The sequence below is a fragment of the Rhea americana genome, unplaced genomic scaffold, assembly GCF_003343005.1.
Source record: "Rhea americana isolate MKP2758 unplaced genomic scaffold, rheAme1 scaffold_325, whole genome shotgun sequence".
NCBI lineage: Eukaryota > Metazoa > Chordata > Aves > Rheiformes > Rheidae > Rhea > Rhea americana.
The window spans coordinates 327,921-345,211 of NW_028186452.1; the positions used below are offsets into that span (position 1 = coordinate 327,921).

The window sequence follows — 17,291 nt, forward strand, 5'->3', positions numbered from 1 at the left end:
ACTACGGAGTAGAGAACTAGGAAAAAAATGATGATTTTATAGGTACAAGAGGGACTAGTCCTCTGTTGATACAATCTGGCATGATTTTACAGAAGCCAAAGGACATTCTTCAGACTTGCAGCAGATGATAATTTAGCCAATAATTTCTAGACTCATAGGTTACCTGTAGATTGGACCACTGGATTCTCCCAATGCATCTTGGAGCATTCCTCCAGGCCTGTTTGGTAGCAAAGATCAGTTCATCCTTTGTCAGATGATAAGTTCCTGTTGTTTCTATCTCTTTGGTCACTGTTTCCAGTCGGGCCAGGTGTTCTTCTATTTTTAAACTGTTGAACAGGAAAACAGTCATGAAAAGAAACAATGAGAATTTCATTACTTAGAATTGATTTAATTTGCAGACACACTTTTTATGTTCTGGATGAGGAAGAGCATGGGCTGCTTCAGCCATAAAGTTATTGACAACAGGGCACCCTTTTTTTTAGGGGAAGACATCCAGTTACACAGATGATTTTATCTGCCAGAATACAGCTAGAGCAAATTTCCACGGATAGGGTTGGTATCTATGTAGACAGACAGATTTAGCAAGTTTGGATATACACTGAGAAACCTATCTCTGTTATAAATCCACACTTCTACACTTTCTGGATGCAAAACAGCTTGACCTAGAATACTCTCATCCTTTATGAAAATATCCTTTATCTCCTGAAGTCAGCACTGTGTTTCACTGTATTTCAGACATGAGAAGTCACCACCACCTTCTCCTCATCTGCCCTCTACTGCACTACTCTTTAGTACCCAAAGCATAGCAGTTATCTACTGTGACAATAGAGGTTACATTTTTTTTTTTTTTTTAATCAAAAAGCAGTGGATATTCTAGGTAAGGGCATGAGTTAAGTTGATAGAACTCTGATTGAGGTCAGATGTGGAGAGCTTTCTGTGGCTTCAGAATATAGGAATTTTTAAGGTCCTTTTTGAGTGCAAATAACAGAGTTACTAGCCTAATGAAGAATCAAACACACTAGAAATTTATGCAGTGACACCATCTTTTCACTACCCAATGTATACATGCAGTGATCACAAGCTTTTCAGTGTAAAATTTCAACTTAAATCTGGATATTCTAGATTTATTTATTAAAAACTGTCAAATTAAAAGTAGAGAGCAGCTTAGCTTCAGCCTAGAAGTAGGAAGTGGGAAGGTGAAGAGAGAATTATAGTGACTGTCTCTAAAAGTTCTATTATTTTTACAGAGGCAGCTCTTCTGAGCAAAGTCAGTAGGATTCACACCAGAAAGGAGGTGCTGAGCAACTCCTTTTGACAAAGAAGCCAACCTCTAAAATTCTTTACTTTGATAACACAGAATGAAGACAAAACACGAGGAAATATTTATCACAGCACAGACAAAAATTGTTTTGTCAGCTAACAGACAGAATGAGAATAGCCTGCACTGTCTGAGAGTTTTCATATTTTCAACAAGATGAAAGATCAAGGGCAAGCATGTAAGATAGTGTAAATCAATGTGATCAAATAGCCAAGAAGTGAGGTCACCCTAAGCAGAAACAGAGATGTGTGCAAATATAATGCTCTGGCAAGTGAGTATGGCTAGTGTGAAAGGGGTTTTCAGAAAGATTCAGCAGGAGGAAAGCTTTGTAGAACAGTTAAAAGTGTCTAAAGGAGTAGCTATTATGTGGTAGAGTCCCTTTGAAAGTCTGGTAATACATTACAGTGGAACAGGCARACACTTAATTGTTTTGAAAATCTGGACACTTGAAAATTTGACCTGCAAACTCTAAGACCCAAATTCTCTTTCACGTGTCAGAACAGATGAAGACACTGACAACATATTCTTCATCAGAATGATGTAAATTAGAAGGGAATAAAACCATCAGTTCACACCTGGTCCATGGCAATGGATGCAACTCTTGTACTCTTTGTCCCATAGTCTTACATAACTATGCTGTTAGCAATGAGAACTTAAATTACTAATGGCAAAAGTACATTTTCTGTATTAGTAACTAAAAAAAGAGTCAGGTTCTGCAGGTATTTCTGCATATTATGCATTTTACTCCCCAAAGCAATGCTATTCAAACCAAAGGACTCCTCCCGACAATGAAGTATTGCACTTCGTTCATCTGGCCCTACCTAATGCAAGGGTAGACTCGAACTGAAAAAAAATGGCCCTAATACGAAATACAGTAAATTCAGAAAAGTAATTTAAGATCTAATGATGTAATGAATTCATAAAAGCTCTTGTCTTTAAGTATGACTTTAGATTTTTCTTTTTACTTCATTAACTCRACAGCTACAAAAAACTTTTCTGATATCATAACCTACTTACATGAAGCATAAAAAGAAAAACACTTTTAAAATTATTAGTAATGTTTAATTATATTTCATAAAATTGGACATGGGCTACCTTTAAAAGAAAAAATTTGTTAATTCATTGAAACTGCCAGTGAAGGTAACAGGGGGACCTTGCAGAATCCTGTAAGGCTTGCTAAATGCCCAGGTCCACTCAGCTGCTGTTGACTACAGCAGGAGTCAGTTTGTTACATAGATCAAATCATTATTCTTTATAAAACCCTACTGACCCTGAGCCGACAGAATTTGAGGCAGAACCAGATGTTCCAGCTTTCCCTGCAACAAGATCTCTCTGCTGCATCTCCACTTTTGTGAAAACACAAACATCTTTTCCGAAGCTAAGGAATTCCGCTTACCATACCCAGTAAGCTTAGGCTGATGATAGCACAGAACAAGGTTGACAAGCAAAAGCCTGGCCTTCCAAACTTTGGCCAAAGCCTTGAAAGTCAGTAACTTTAAGCAAGCCATAAATTCTAGGTATTGTTCTTTGAGTGTGCACTGCCCTTGATCAAAACCAAAGAACAGAGGAACACAGAGAAAAGATAACTGGAACAGCACAAGCTAAAAGTATTATCCACATTATGCACACGTCTAAGACTGACCTAAGTGGGTGCTACTTCCATTAACATCCAATGTTAAGAAAACAGAAGGCAACATTCTGCAAGAAAAAGTCCTGACCAATCTATTTATTATAACGTATCACATTCAGGAGGAACACGTTTTACAGAATCTGTTCTTGTATTCTCCAAACCTGGAATTAGCAGACATAGCATATGAAGTACAGTAATAGCTTTAATCACCTTTTCTATAGTCCTTACCCATTTTTTTACAGTATGCTATGTAATAGGATAGTTGCTGATGGTTGTGAAGCAAGCAAGCTCTCTAGGCTCACAGAAAATTGGCAAGTAGAGGACTTCTGTATCAAAAATGAAGCTAGGGTTGCCTTACTCTTTAAAGGAATTGTAGTACTGCTTGACAAAATCTATTGCCTGAGGTAAAAGCTCCGCTGGTGGAACCTGTGCATCTCTAGTGCCTCTCACCAGGCCTTTGGGGGTCATAAGTGCTCCTTGGCAAGCTTTGGTCCGGCAATTGATAACCTGAGCAAAACAAGAAAATGTGGAAAAAACAGTGTTACACTCTGTCTCTTTTCAGAGTTTTGGAAAATCCAGTTCAGGTCTTACCTCTTTTGCTGTCAGATGTAAAGTGTCAAGAAAGCTGGTTCCATTTTCCAAGTTTCTTATTTTCACATGTCTTGGACATCTTGATACCTGGTTTGATGCTTTGACAGCATTTGGTGGGCGTTTCTGGACAGAAGAGAGATAAAAATACACATTATCTTGAGATTTGTTAAGTATTTTAAAACTTCATTTTTAGTTCTATTTGGCCATGAAACTCTACAAATTAAAATAAAAACTAAGAACTAGGTGTAAACCTCATTTTCTCCAACATGAGTATTTATTCATCTGAGTACAAAACTACCAACCTAATCCACAGTTTGATACAAAATGGGCAAAAATAAGTATTTTTGTGTTAAGTAAACAGTATTTGCCACTGCAAAACAGCTCTTTAAATTAAATGGGGCCTCTTAACATAACAGTCAGTCTCAAGAAGAGTCTTCTAATCTCTTGTAACCACAGTTACCCTTGGTTTTAGAGCTTCTAGAAGTTTTGAACAGCAAGCACAGCCTCTGTGAACTATTAGTATCAAACAATGAAGTTAGAAACAAACTTTTCTCCCATCACTGACCTCTGCTGAAGTTATGACAGGTGGCATCTCTATCTTCTTCTTGCTCAGATCATATAACTTGGCATCATCTTTTGCTAAGCTTTAAAAGAGAGAAAGGCAATTCAATATAACACAATATGCTTAGGTTTTATTTGTTAGCTTTACCTTCAACATCAGCAGGGAGATGCCCAACATTGTCTCTGGCAGGTATTCTGACTCAATAAGCTAACCACTCTCAGCAGAGTGAGGGGTAGCACAGACTAGAAGTTGGCAGTAAAACTGCAACCACCCTTTCCAGATCACTATGCAGGAAGGAATACTGCAGGGCAGCCCTGAAACAGTAACACTTGAGTATAATTGCTATAAGCTAAACAAGGCACATTTGTACAGTCATGACCTGGTCACAAGCTTTGCAGAACTTAAAGAGGGTGAAAGCTTCTGGGAAATAAACGTRTGGAAATTTCAGCTAGGTCCAATCTCCAGTTAATCAAGCAAATAACATTATTTTATATTAATTTCCTTTGTTTTCTGCATTAAGTCTGAATTTCTGAACTCTTTTACTTTTTACTTTGGACACCAAATTTCAAAAGATCTTCAAAAACATCAAGAGGCTCCAAAACCATGAAATCCAAACAAAACCCTTAGCTTGTTGATGGCAATGATGGCTTTAGCTAGAAAAAAGCATGTGATCATCCATTTCCACCATTTTGTTTCACATCTCTTCACATTTGAATATAAACTATTCTGAGTAATAAAAGTAAAAGGTAGGGAATGAGGAGAGAAAGAAGTTATATATAATATAGAGCTGAAATAAGTAACAGCCTCTGGGAGAACTAAGGTGTATGTGTAATTTACTTTTTCCAGTGTCTTATATAAACCATATCACAGGAACACTTTATCAGTTTAATTACAGCATTAATAATTACTTTGTTAATTTTTACAGCAAAYACACTTCCTAAGTCATACCATATATGAAACCAATATAGCATATCAATTAAATTGAGAACTATGAAAGATAAAGCRTGATGATTTATTTCCTCAGTAATTGTATAACTCTGTCGCAAAAGCTTAAATAGACTTTACCAGTACCATCCAGTGACTCCCCACGGACAACTGTTTTTCTGTTCAAATTATTGCTCTGGAAACATGTGACTAATTTCTCCTGAACCTCATGGCTTTTAGAGTCTTTCATTTTCAAATGAGGGAGAAAACATGAAACCATTAAAGAACACAGATCTTACCCGTGGACCTTAATATTTTTCTCCACGTTATTATTGATATCCTTCTGTTCAGAGAACTGGTTCTTGGCAGTATGAGGTTTGAATACAAACTGCCATGGGCACAACATTTTGTGTACTTTATTTATGATTTTACTTTACAGTTCTGAAATCTTGTTTTGTGTGATGTGGGAACACTCCTGAAAGAAAAAAAAAAAAACAAGGTCAGTTTTTTTACTGAGGTAACTCCCTTTAACATGATTCAGAAACTCAGACTAACTGCCTTGATCTTACTAACTTCCTGTGCTTAAAAATGATAGTTACTTGAATTTTGGAGTAACAATACTAAGGCTAATTGTTTTCTTTATCAGCTTAATGTTGTAGCTATGATTTATTTTAAACTACTACTAAGTGTATTTCAAATGTCTCTCAGATGCATAAAATAACAAGTATCAGTATCAGGAAGACACACACATGCTTCAATTCTACCCAAAATACTTTTTTTTCCCCCTCTTTATTTTAAGTTCTCTGTTCTTCAAAAGTTTGTTAAGTGCTAGTAGATGTAATGTTAATTTACATCACTATGTTTTTGTGTGGAAAAGGTATGTAAAATCTTACTGTCTTCACATAGCAAAGATTTCCMTCAGAAAAAAATATTACTTTATAAATTAAACCAAATCTCTTTGCAAGATATTCAAGCTTGGCAGACTCAAATGGAATTTTGAGATTCTAAGTGGTGTTCCAAATCTGGATGCAAGAATCTTCCATGTGTTCTCTATTGGTAAAAATATGCATAGCATATAGATAAAAGAATGTAACATATATATTTACATAAGACTGTAAAACTTTGAATGCTATTCTTCTGAACATAGATTTTCTGCTTGTTTCCGATTCTAAAACAAATTTTTTGCTTGGGGAAGAATGCGTTAGGAGAAAAATAGCAAAGTATTAAGTTGCTAGGTAAAGTAGAATTAGTCTCAGAGTTTCATAACACAAACCAAAAGCTGATGTTGCCAAAAAAAATGAGAACAAAGAAAAGAAAATTTACATTCTTGATGTAAACTAGGTATTATTTTATTATTTATATTATTCTTTCAGTAAAAGCTCCAGTCATGTACTAGGCTCCAAACATGCTATCTGACGTAAAATCAGACAGGAAAAGAAGTGAATGCAAGTATCTCTGCAGAAATTGCAAACTGTTAGAACTTGTTTTAAAATCCAAGTGAAAAAAAATAGCATGTTATAAGCTTTTCTCCACAGTTACAAACTAGGAACAAATCTTTCCTAGTTACAAGCTGGGAACAAATGACTATTTCTATACTATTATGCCTATATGGTCTTTTAAAGTATATGGAAATAAAGAGAAAAGGAGAGGAGATAGAAAGAGGGGAAAAGGAGGGAAAAGGGAAAGAAAAAGAAAGGACAGAAAGGCAGATAGAGAGAAAGAAGAATGAAAGAAAGAGAGAAGGAAGACTCACAGATATAGCATGCTGCAAGCTGATGAAACGCATTCTTTACTCATTTCTTTTTCCCATTCACAGGCAATAAGAGCAAGAACTTGCTTATTTTCTATGTTCTTCATAACAGAATAATTCAAAAAATGTTTACAATATTACTTACTATGTGCACAAACCTTTGAAGATAGCAGCAAGGAAGATAAAATTTCCCAGGCAGCAGGACAGTTTGGAAATAAAGCAGAGGATTGATTCCAAAACTTTGCTCCTAGGTAGGAAAAAAAAAAAAAATACTGTGCCATAAACTTATTCACTTGCAAGCTGCTGTTAATGACAGCTAGTTGAACAGTTAAACATAGTGCTGTCTTACCGTGTTTTTGTGATWTTTTTTTTCTAAATCTGCTAGGAGATCTCTGGTCTCTTCTGTCAAAGTTCCTTTCCTTTAACTGCTCTGTATCCCTCCTGCGAGGCAAAAACATTTTATAGTCCAGGATTCTGTATACGAAATGCACTAAGGGGGAATCCCTAAACGTCCAGCAGTTTCCTTCAGAATGACAGGGTGTAGCTGATGGGCTGCTACAGTATTACATAACASGCTATGACTGGAGGCAGAGCTATGAATAGTTACTATGATGTTACTAGCATCCCCTCCTTTCTGCACAGTGTGCTGTAATCTTGATTTCTAAATGAGCTTGGTAATAAGGAAAGTATATCATACTGAAAAGTTTTTGCATCCYTTCAGGCAACATGAAAATAAATCCTACCCTGAAATGGCTCTTACAGACTAAATCAGATCATTCTCCTATGGGTTAAACTAGCTGTTATAGAAAGARTGTAACTGTGACTTCTGTAACCAAAGCCCACAGAAATCTTGCAAGTTTTACAAACCATATGGCTTTAGGGCCTGGACCAGTAAGCATTTAAAYAGGTGCTTATAATTAAGCACAGGTATTCTATATTTAAAGTAAGTACTTGGGAAGATACTATTTCCTTATTTTTGATCAATTTTTAAAGTAACTTTCTCAATAGAGCATTTTTAGAATTCCTTCCTCTCTAGTCCTACTTATTTTAGCTGTTGCTGCCTATGAGGTGTGACACTTAGTGCATTTCCAACATACTAGAAAAAACAGAAAGAATCTCTGTATTTCASTGAAAGTATAAAATATTCCCATAATGTTATATGTGTGAATGTCAGGACAGCTAGATGTTGAAGATGGGATTACTAAGCTGATTTTCAATTTTATACAATGCACAACTTTACAYATTACAAAATTAGGCTTCTACCTGAGGTCTGAAAGACACAAGTAATACAGCAGCCAACAGTGCCATGCAGCACGAAGTGCTGCCAAGCAACTGCCAACTCAGAAATGCTGTGGTGTTTCAGTACAGSCTCAAGGATTTTGACCTAAACTATTTGCTCATGTATATTGTGTGACTGAATAACACTATTTTAAGGGAACTGAATGTTTACACCTGTTTTCAAATCAAGGACAAGTCTTAAAAGTGCTGACTAATACAGGGCTAAGAGCATAACAATGATAACTAGAAAAAAGTGCCTACCATGGATCTACTGGAAGACACAAGGCTACAAGAAGAAGAACAAGGAAATATGCATTCTCTTTTCATCTGTCAGTGTTTTACCGCACAAGCTGGGCAAGGCAGTTTTTCCTTCTGTGTTTCAGTCTATTTAAAAATGAACATTAAGTGTCTGTGTAAAGCACTGCTGGAAGTAAACTGAGTTATGTGTACACGTGTGTTTATTTCCCACCCAGAGTACCTTGAGATGAATCTCTTGAAAAATAGACCTGAGATTTCTGTAGCCCAAGCATACCTCTGTTTGACTGTATCATGTCCATGCTTCTTCACATTTACTGTTCATGAATATTCACAATCAGATTTTTTTACATGATGCCCTTCTTTCCACCGGAATTCTCTCTCGACATCCCTGTGCTTTAAATATTCCAGACATCTAATCAAGAAGCAGAAATGATATGTGAGCTGGGTGATCCAATGCTATGCTTTGGATGTCTACTTTGCTTCTGAACACAGAGCTCTCCCCAAACCAACAGATACAATTGCCTGAGTTTAAATATAACTCAGTGTACCTCAAGAGTTAAATCTAAAGGGTCTCAACTGAAAGGAAACTTCAGAGTTCAAAGCAGCTCATACTCTTGGCACTTGCTGCTTTGYTGGGTTTTAAAAAAATTCTATTAGTATCCCTCCCTTTCTTATTAAATCTGACCTCTTTCCTATAGAGCATAGAGAATCTTAATGTCTAGTACCGTAAAATGGAATACATCTTAGCAGAGATTTAAGCGAATTCAATTATGTCCAGTGGTTTCTAAGCTTTTGTTASTTACCCTCCCTATTTCCCCATGCTTGGAGACTGTTGAAATCTCTATCCCTTGGGTGGCTGCAAAACTGACTGTATTTCATACAGTCTTAGGACACATGCTGCAAGAAGACGGATGGAGGGGAGCAGGTTGGTGGAAGTTATAGAAGGGAGAAATGGCTCAAAGAAAGTCCTATGCCAGGACTGGATATGAGAGTCCAGATTTGGAACGAGCAGAAGAGGAGAAACATCTTTCATCTTCAGTTGGTCAGAGGATAGCTTAATCACTCCAGTTCTTCAAGCAGGATCTGCTCTTTATCTCACTGACATCAATCATAACACTCCATCGCTATCATCAATGAGAGGGGGGCCTTTATTTCTTAAGTGGATCCAGAGATTAACTAAAAAAGCTCAATGCGCGCTCCTTCCACAAATATTCTCCCTCAGAAAGCCAATTCCACACGATTTTTTTTTTTTTTTTGCACAGCCACTTCAGCCTCTGCCATGACAAAATGCAAGAATTAATTTTTCTTGTATTAACTTTTGATGAAAGAGGTGACCTTTCAGTATAGAACATTCAACCTATTCAATAGCATTCTGAATATGCCACAGTCAAATTTTACTTTGTTTCTGGAAATGTGATGGCCAGTAGCCTCAAAAGATTGTTATTTCATTCAAAATTAAGCCTCATTCTTTGACTGACTGCAATATTCTGGATCAACACAAGAAGTTGCAGTCTTTTTTAAAAAAGAGAGAAAAAAAACACTTATGAGTGTAAGGCTGCTCCTCTGAGATCAGGCACCTTTGAGTCTTAAGAGAATTGTAACACTAAGGCAAAGCTGATGRTAACAAGACCTGATATAGCTAACTTCACGTAACCCCAAAAAGATGATTCTCAGTTGTCCAAACTTCTAAATTAGAAAGAATTTTCTTCCAATTCCTTTCGCCTATCTAATATTACTCTGCAAGATTTCTCTGTGATGTTCTTTCAAAAATGCCCCATACAGTATCACGTATTAGAAATACAACGTTGCAGGCACCTATAATCACCAGTTACCTTAAAAGATTTGTTAAGACGAGCATGCTCAYCTTGTGACAAAGATGGGATGTTCTATTTGCACTTATAAACTAATGGCTTGGTTCTTCATGTATATCCTCTTCCTGAGGAAATACATACTCTGCTTCGTGTTCTACCCTGTCTAACTCACTCCACTGGCTGACCAAAATATTTGGTCCTTAAAGTACCAGTAACACAGAATCACTAAAGTAGGATTGGAAAGGACCCTCCACACAGCACCCAGTCTGTCTCCCTGCCCGCTACAAGGATCAGCTGTAACTAAGCTATTCTTGGAAAACAAGTACAAGTTAGTACAAAGGGCAAAACTCAAAGCAAAAASCTGCCTAATAACCTGAGATGGGACCCAAAAGAGTAAGACAGTCAGTCAGAGGGCAGTCAAATCATAAAAGTTGATCATAAATGGCTCTCAATCAAGGAAATGACTCTTCAGTAAAACACATTACATCTTTCATACTTGATCACTTTGTGGTATAAATGGCATAGTCCATTTGGCCCAGTAAAAACATCCATTCACTTTCTGTTTCTTTCTCGCTGTAAGTTTTGTTTTCAGTCTTTGCTATATTTCAGTCACATTTTCCAGCTTATTGTCACGAGTGTAGAAGACTATGATTTTCCTAGCAAGCCTTTACTGTTTATTATAAACTAAAAAAATGTTACTTTGGGACAAGTATYGTCCCCTTGTTTGTTCAGTATCCAGTGCCCAGTGCAATGGAGCAGTGAGCCATAGTAAAGCCTTTCTGTACTTTTTCAACTCTGAAAAAGTATTCATGAGTAATGAATGCCATAGTGTGAGTTTGTGTCATAGACTGGATGCCAAACCACCCTGGGATAGGGCCTACAACTGTTTGCTAGCAACTTTCCACTTCTCATCCAAAAATGTTTCTTGCAAAAAAAAGAATATATTTTAGTTTGCAAATTCCTCTATTGGATATCAAATATACCAGACACAAGAGAAACCTGTGATACCTGGATTGTAAGAAATCCAAAAGCTGTATGATGAGAGCTTTTTAATAGTTATAGGTAATYCATTTCTGTTCTTATTTTACACTGCTTGATAATCTTACTTCGGTAYGTTTTAGAGTAATAGTACTTAATGCTCTTCTGGGTGAGATACGGTGGAAATGTCCTGTACTACTGGATGGAGATAGAAACAGAGAYGTCTCACACAAATGCATATGCATGTCATGCTCAGACAATTGTACAGTAACATAGACTAGCAATTTTTCTTATGCTCTGTTTTATTCTAATTTAAACAACTAAGGATACATGACATGCAAAATGAAACTGTGATAACTGTTATCAAGATGCAAGATTTTATCAAGTTTTCTAGATTTAACGCAAAGCAGAAAAAACATAACAGATTTTTTTATGATATCCCACTCTTGACCATAAAAAAGCTGGCTCATGACAGCCAGCTCCCAGATACTGTATGTTCTGAAATGAAGATTTATGCAAGAAAGCAATAGAGCTTCTCACCAATTCATCCCAGCTTGTGTGTGCTGGAACTGCAATAGATCAACTAGTTTTTATCATAAGCTTCCTTGCAGTACTGGTTTCCAACACAGAAACGTATAATTAGTAACACTAATGACTACTGTTAAAAGGTGCTCCTAAGTATCTCCTCATAGACTACTGTTAATCATTATCTTTTACACTGGCTTGGATTGGATTTTGTTTTCCCAAAGAAAATTTATCTGTTTTGAGTATCTCCTCACATTTTGCAATTTAGTCATGCTGATTCTTTGGCTTAGTGTTTTGCTTACTTGTCATATCTTTAAGGACAATCCAAACCATTTCAAAGAATTTTAATGTAATTGCTATTAAGTGTAGCATCTTCATCACTGGCTTCTCCATTATTTTTAAGTGTTCTTTACAAAGTTGATGAAACAACTTTTTGTCAAAAGCTAAATCAGAGACTCAGGTCTAGCCACTCCAAAATATGCACGTACAAGTATGACCCCAAATCTACCATCTGGACTCATTTTTAGTTCCTGACAATTTAAGGTTATCTTAAAAGCAGCAGTTTAGGATGAGAAGTATGATGTTCCACTGGACCCCCAGTTTGATAATGTCTGCAAAACTGAGAGGGGGCACTTCATTACCTCCTTCAAGTCACCGATAAAAATGTTCAACAGGACAGCTCACAGGATAGACCCCTGTGTAACAAATCAATGGGACTGGACTCATTTTCAGTTCCTGACAGTTTAAGGTACYGTAAAAACAGCAGTCCAGGGTGAAAAGTATGATGTTACATTTGTCACTTCCTGAGCGAGACAGTGTAAAAGTGCGTGCAAGTTTGTGACAKGGCAGACAGTRGAAAATTTTACCATATGCAGATATKCAGATCAGAGGGTGAAACTGAAAATGAATGAGAGTATTTTACATACAGTGCAATGACAGTAAACCCATCCCTTCCTGTGTACAAAAYGCAAGAGTCAGCCCAAGTTTAGAAATGCAGGAATAATATAAAATCCCTTCATCTGCCATCTTTTTCAAAATTCCCAACTATGCATATTACAATAATCAAGGAGGAAGGAGGGAAAAAAAAAACAATCAATCAATAAACAGATTTTTTTTTTTGTGCCTGGATGCATTGCTTCTCAAGCAGAAATGACTTCTGAAATGTATTGACTCCTTGGCAGGATCCTCAGCCAGAATCACAGTAGTGAAGGCTAGGTATCAGCAGATCAATACAAGAAAGTAAAATAGCAATAGGCAATTGACTGGGCATGAAAACCTGCAGTCTGCTTGTGGCTGCAATGACTTGGGCTCTGTGCAAGCAAGGCTGTGCATTCTACATTCCTTAACTAATTTCATTATATTTAGACTCTTGAAGATTTCTGTCTGGAATATAAGAAAAAGCTGGCATTTGGCTGGGGACCCACTGTACGGCAGGGCTTCTTCTCTCTGGTCCTGCAATCCACGCTTCTCAAAGACAGCTTTAATGTAAAGAAAGGTGACATTAAAGTTATACCCTGCAAAAAAATTTTATGCTTAAAAACRTCAGAATGAACTAAAGAATGGCAGATATGCTCAGATACGGTAAAAGCATGGTCTGAGGAAGTAACTCCACTCTAAGTAACAGAGCACTGCTTGACATCAGTAAATAAGCATTTTTTTTAATCAGTTTCAAATGATACAAGAGATTTAAATATTGTTTTTCAAAAAAAAAAAAAAGCAGAGTTGGAATTAAGCGTAAAATATTTAAGTATAAAAGTAACTTTAGTTCTAGAAAATAAAAAAAATCTACAATAAAATAGAACAGAAAGTAAGATTCAGCCTGAGAAATCACAAGCGCTACTTATGTATGGTATATACTATATGGTATAAATACATTCTGCATTTCTGTACTGTTTTTCATCCAAAGATACTAAAATATTTAAATGTATGTAATAATTCTCATCTCACAACACTGTTTCTGACCACAATGTCAGGGAAAGGACTGCCAAATGCTGTATTTTTTCTCATGGGAATACGTTATAAAAATCATGAAAACAGTGCGCTTGATAGCTGTTCTGAAAATAGTGAAGTTTAATAGAGAATGACCTGGTTTTGGAGCTTGATTTAGCCACCCCACAAAACTCCTGAGTAGGATTATAATTCTGTTATCATGGAGGCTGTATCTCATCTTCAGTTTTACAGGACTTGAAAATTTACCAGGAGTTCACACACCAAATAAATACCTAAAGTTGGTCTGGACAACAATGAGTGCCTGGTGTTTCAACACTTATTTCTGAAATATGACTGTTTTTAATTTTCTACATAAAGTGACTGATTTCCTGTGTTTACATTAGATTTACTGTAATTACAAATTACTGCTTTGCATAAAATATGAACATAAGATCTTTCTTCAGTTTAATTAGCTTTCAAGAAAGTTAAGTCAATTCAGAAGTCTACCAAAATCTGCAAAACCTGAAGTTTGTGTACAATGCAGTCTATTTCTGCCACACACTGTTTTGGAAGCACAGGCATGATGTAATAATACTGAAATAATTATTTTACTTGATACTGAAATAGGTAAACAAACATTCAGGATAAGCTTAGATGCAAACAGAAGGAACAATGCTCCATCCTGAATTAAGGAAATAGGAGGTTAATTCATTGGTAAATGATTAATGATCTTACCTGCATCAGGAAATAATCAGAAAATATGCTTTCAACGCCATTTTTTTCTCCCGATGTTTTCATTTTCATTCCCTTTGGTGATTGTAGACTCACTGTAAACACAGGCAGTAACATTCATGGTGATTTCTTTCTCTCTTTTGTTTGAGGGTTGTGCTGAGGTCTTTAGACTCCCTCCAGAACTCTGATCAACTGGTGAACATTTCCTCTGTTAAAGCAACACTCATGTTCACGCCAGCTTTGATTTAAAAWTTTCCCTTAATTGTAAAATTTTCCTCATCCTTCTCCTTCACTCTTCTCAGTTTCTCTCAACCTTATCTCCCTATCCAAGTGCTTTCTTGACTGGCAAGTTGATACTGTGTGCTGCTGTGCATGTTTTTAACAGATACACATGCCTGTTTGACTTACGTCAATTAAAGTTGCCCTTAGGCACAAGTTCAGACATTCGTTGAATTTTATCCTCAAAGCAAATGTTTGCATCCACTGTACTACTGCATCTGAAACTTCTAGCTCTGAAGAATATGGACCAATTGGCATATCTAGAGATGGATGGAACATCATTCAGTTCTGTATTTCCATGCTGAGGAAAGATCATGAAGCTCAGTTAGAAGAGCCAGTATCAGCAGAAAATAAGGGCGTACTCATAAATCACTCTGTTAAAGAAATATTGTTTCCTTATTTATGACGCTAAAACACACGCCTTCTTTGTGGAGCAACTGTAAGATATTTTTCTTCCAAAAAAACCCTGTAATATTGCCTGGCTAAAGAATACCAAACTGAATTCACAAGACAATACTCCCTACCAAAACAGCGGGCTCCTTCCTGCTGAAATCTGTACAAAGTTTGTAGCAGTTGCAACTGCTGCAGCAGACAATCACTGGGTACCTTGCTCATGAGCTCCAAAACTCTGAAAACTCCATATTAAATTAAAATAAACTATTTCAAACTATTTGAGCTACRTATTTACTACGTCTTTCTATTGACTCTTAATAATCATACTAATACCTAAATCTCTGGCATTTTTCTCTAATTGATTTCATCTGAACGACCAATAGGGAACTTTGAGAGAAGTGCCTAATATTTCTATGTCAGTACTGTCCCAGACTGCTTATCTGATAAGAAGAGAGATTAAAAGGTGGGTAGATTAAGAACATGTTCCAGCTCTAGAAACACTAAATGCCATTCTGCTGACCACAATACTAATCCACCTTTTGCACTCAGCCTAGCTGTAGCTTTTCATTATCACTAAAGCTACAAATAAGCCATCTCTTATAAAGTAATATTCTAGAAAACTTCAGATCTGGAAACATCTGAGAACAGCTCTATACAGCCTCATTTTTAATAGTGGAGTCCCTCCTCACTATCCAATATAAAATACTTCTTGTTGCAACAACTAATGTTTCTTTGGGGTCAATTTCAGTTGGACAGACTTAGCTTTATCAGAAGTGTTTTAAAATTTTCTCAGTTTTGGTGACAGTGTATCATGAATCATGATATGATCTCTATACAATGCCTGTCAGAGAGAGGTATTCATTACATGAGCATTTCAAATCTGTCAGTTGCATGATGCAAAGAAAAATCCACCTGTTCTATCTCATCTTAGAATGCAAGTTTTTCTTTTATTCGAGTTCAAATATACTTGCCAATACCTAAGAGCCAGTGTGAAAAATTTCATAGAAACTAGCATATCTATTCTTTCTAAAGGATAAGGATTGTTTTAAACAGTTTCTAAATTTAGTTTTATTTAGTTCATTGGGAATATGTCCTGCCATCTTTTTCTCCTGATCAGAATTACTGGTAAGGCCTTCCTGACTCAACCACTCAGTAAATCACAGGCATTTTCTCCTATAACAACTAACAGCAATATATCAGGTTAATGAGTTCACTTCCCCTCATCTCTCATCTGTTAAGTGTAGTACATGAGCTCAGGGATCTCCTTCCTGGAAAGGATGAACAGTTCTAGAAGATTTCTCTATTACTGTTTTTTCATTGAAACATACAGCACTCTTGTTGGAACAATGTCAATAAAATTCACATACTTATGTCCCATAACTAACCTCCAAGCCTCCAGCTTCCTCTATACTAGGCATCTACCTTCTCAAGGTTTTTTTTTTTTCCCTCCCCCCACAAGTATCAAACTCTGGTCAGCATGGCTTAGTTGCTATGTCCTACACAAAATCATAGGTTTGATCTTTGTACCTTCAGCTGCCTCACAATGTTTCCTGGATGGAGAAAGGGGTTTTCACAGGCAATTTTATGACTGTCTGAATTTTATGACYGACTGACTTTATATTTATGAACATTTTTACTGGCAGAACATTTTGAGTTTTTGCAAAGCACTATAGTTAGTCCAGTCTTGCCTAATACTACACAATTTTCAGTATGTTTGCCAAAATCACATTATTTTCAAACAGCTCAGTCAGAGTAAAATTACCTTCTCTGTTAATGTTTGACACAAAGCTAGTGTTAAGAGGGGTTGTGATAACGAGTTTAGAGCTCCTTTACTAGCAGCTCTTTCCCTTTCACTGCTAAGACAGACTGCTTGCATGGCAAATTCTCCAACTTCTTCAGAGTATTCCTAGTCTCTYTTCGCTGATTTTGAGCTGCAAGTTCAACTAAATACATATAAATTGAAGCACTGAAAATTTGCCCTGTGAATCTCTATGAGGTATACCAGAAAGCAAGCTTCTGCAGATCTACYGCTAGTTCCAGCTCATGGTGTAAGCCTCTGGACTAATTCAGGAAGCTTRGTCCATTATCACAAATCTAGACAAAGACTTCAGTCTGAAAGTGTATTCTCACTATATCTCCCATGTGATTTTTCTGGTTTGCTGATCATCCATTGCTTACAYGAATCTGAGAAACATTCATCCTATACTGTCATTCAGTAGAAAACAAGTGATGTCTTTTACTTACAAACTCTCATTCAGGCAGTGTAGTTAAAATGGGATCCTTGTTTGCATCCTGAATGTGATGTTACTTCATTACAAACAAAAGGTGCTTCT

The 17,291-nt window shown here is 36.5% G+C and overlaps 1 protein-coding gene across 10 annotated transcripts in view; it reads right to left on the minus strand.

Moving 5' to 3' along the window:
• The window catches only part of NOS2 (nitric oxide synthase 2), a 41,354-nt gene that overhangs the window by 15,103 nt on the left and 8,960 nt on the right, over window positions 1-17,291 (minus strand). For 4 of the 10 annotated variants that reach the window (XM_085310732.1, XM_085310731.1, XM_085310730.1 and 1 more), the window contains exons 2-9: window positions 8,586-8,723; window positions 7,125-7,216; window positions 6,921-7,022; window positions 5,325-5,500; window positions 4,105-4,183; window positions 3,540-3,662; window positions 3,307-3,455; window positions 164-326 (exon numbers count right to left, since the gene is read on the minus strand). In XM_085310732.1, coding sequence (XP_085166858.1) covers window positions 164-326; window positions 3,307-3,455; window positions 3,540-3,662; window positions 4,105-4,183; window positions 5,325-5,431 — 621 coding nt within the window. In that variant the 5' untranslated portion in view covers window positions 5,432-5,500; window positions 6,921-7,022; window positions 7,125-7,216; window positions 8,586-8,723. Of the gene's footprint in view, window positions 1-163; window positions 327-3,306; window positions 3,456-3,539; window positions 3,663-4,104; window positions 4,184-5,324; window positions 5,501-6,920; window positions 7,023-7,124; window positions 7,217-8,585; window positions 8,724-9,114; window positions 9,209-11,130; window positions 11,299-14,289; window positions 14,445-17,291 lie in introns of those variants that run through there. The other 6 variants (XM_085310727.1, XM_085310726.1, XM_085310724.1 and 3 more) reach the window with 5 other exon arrangements.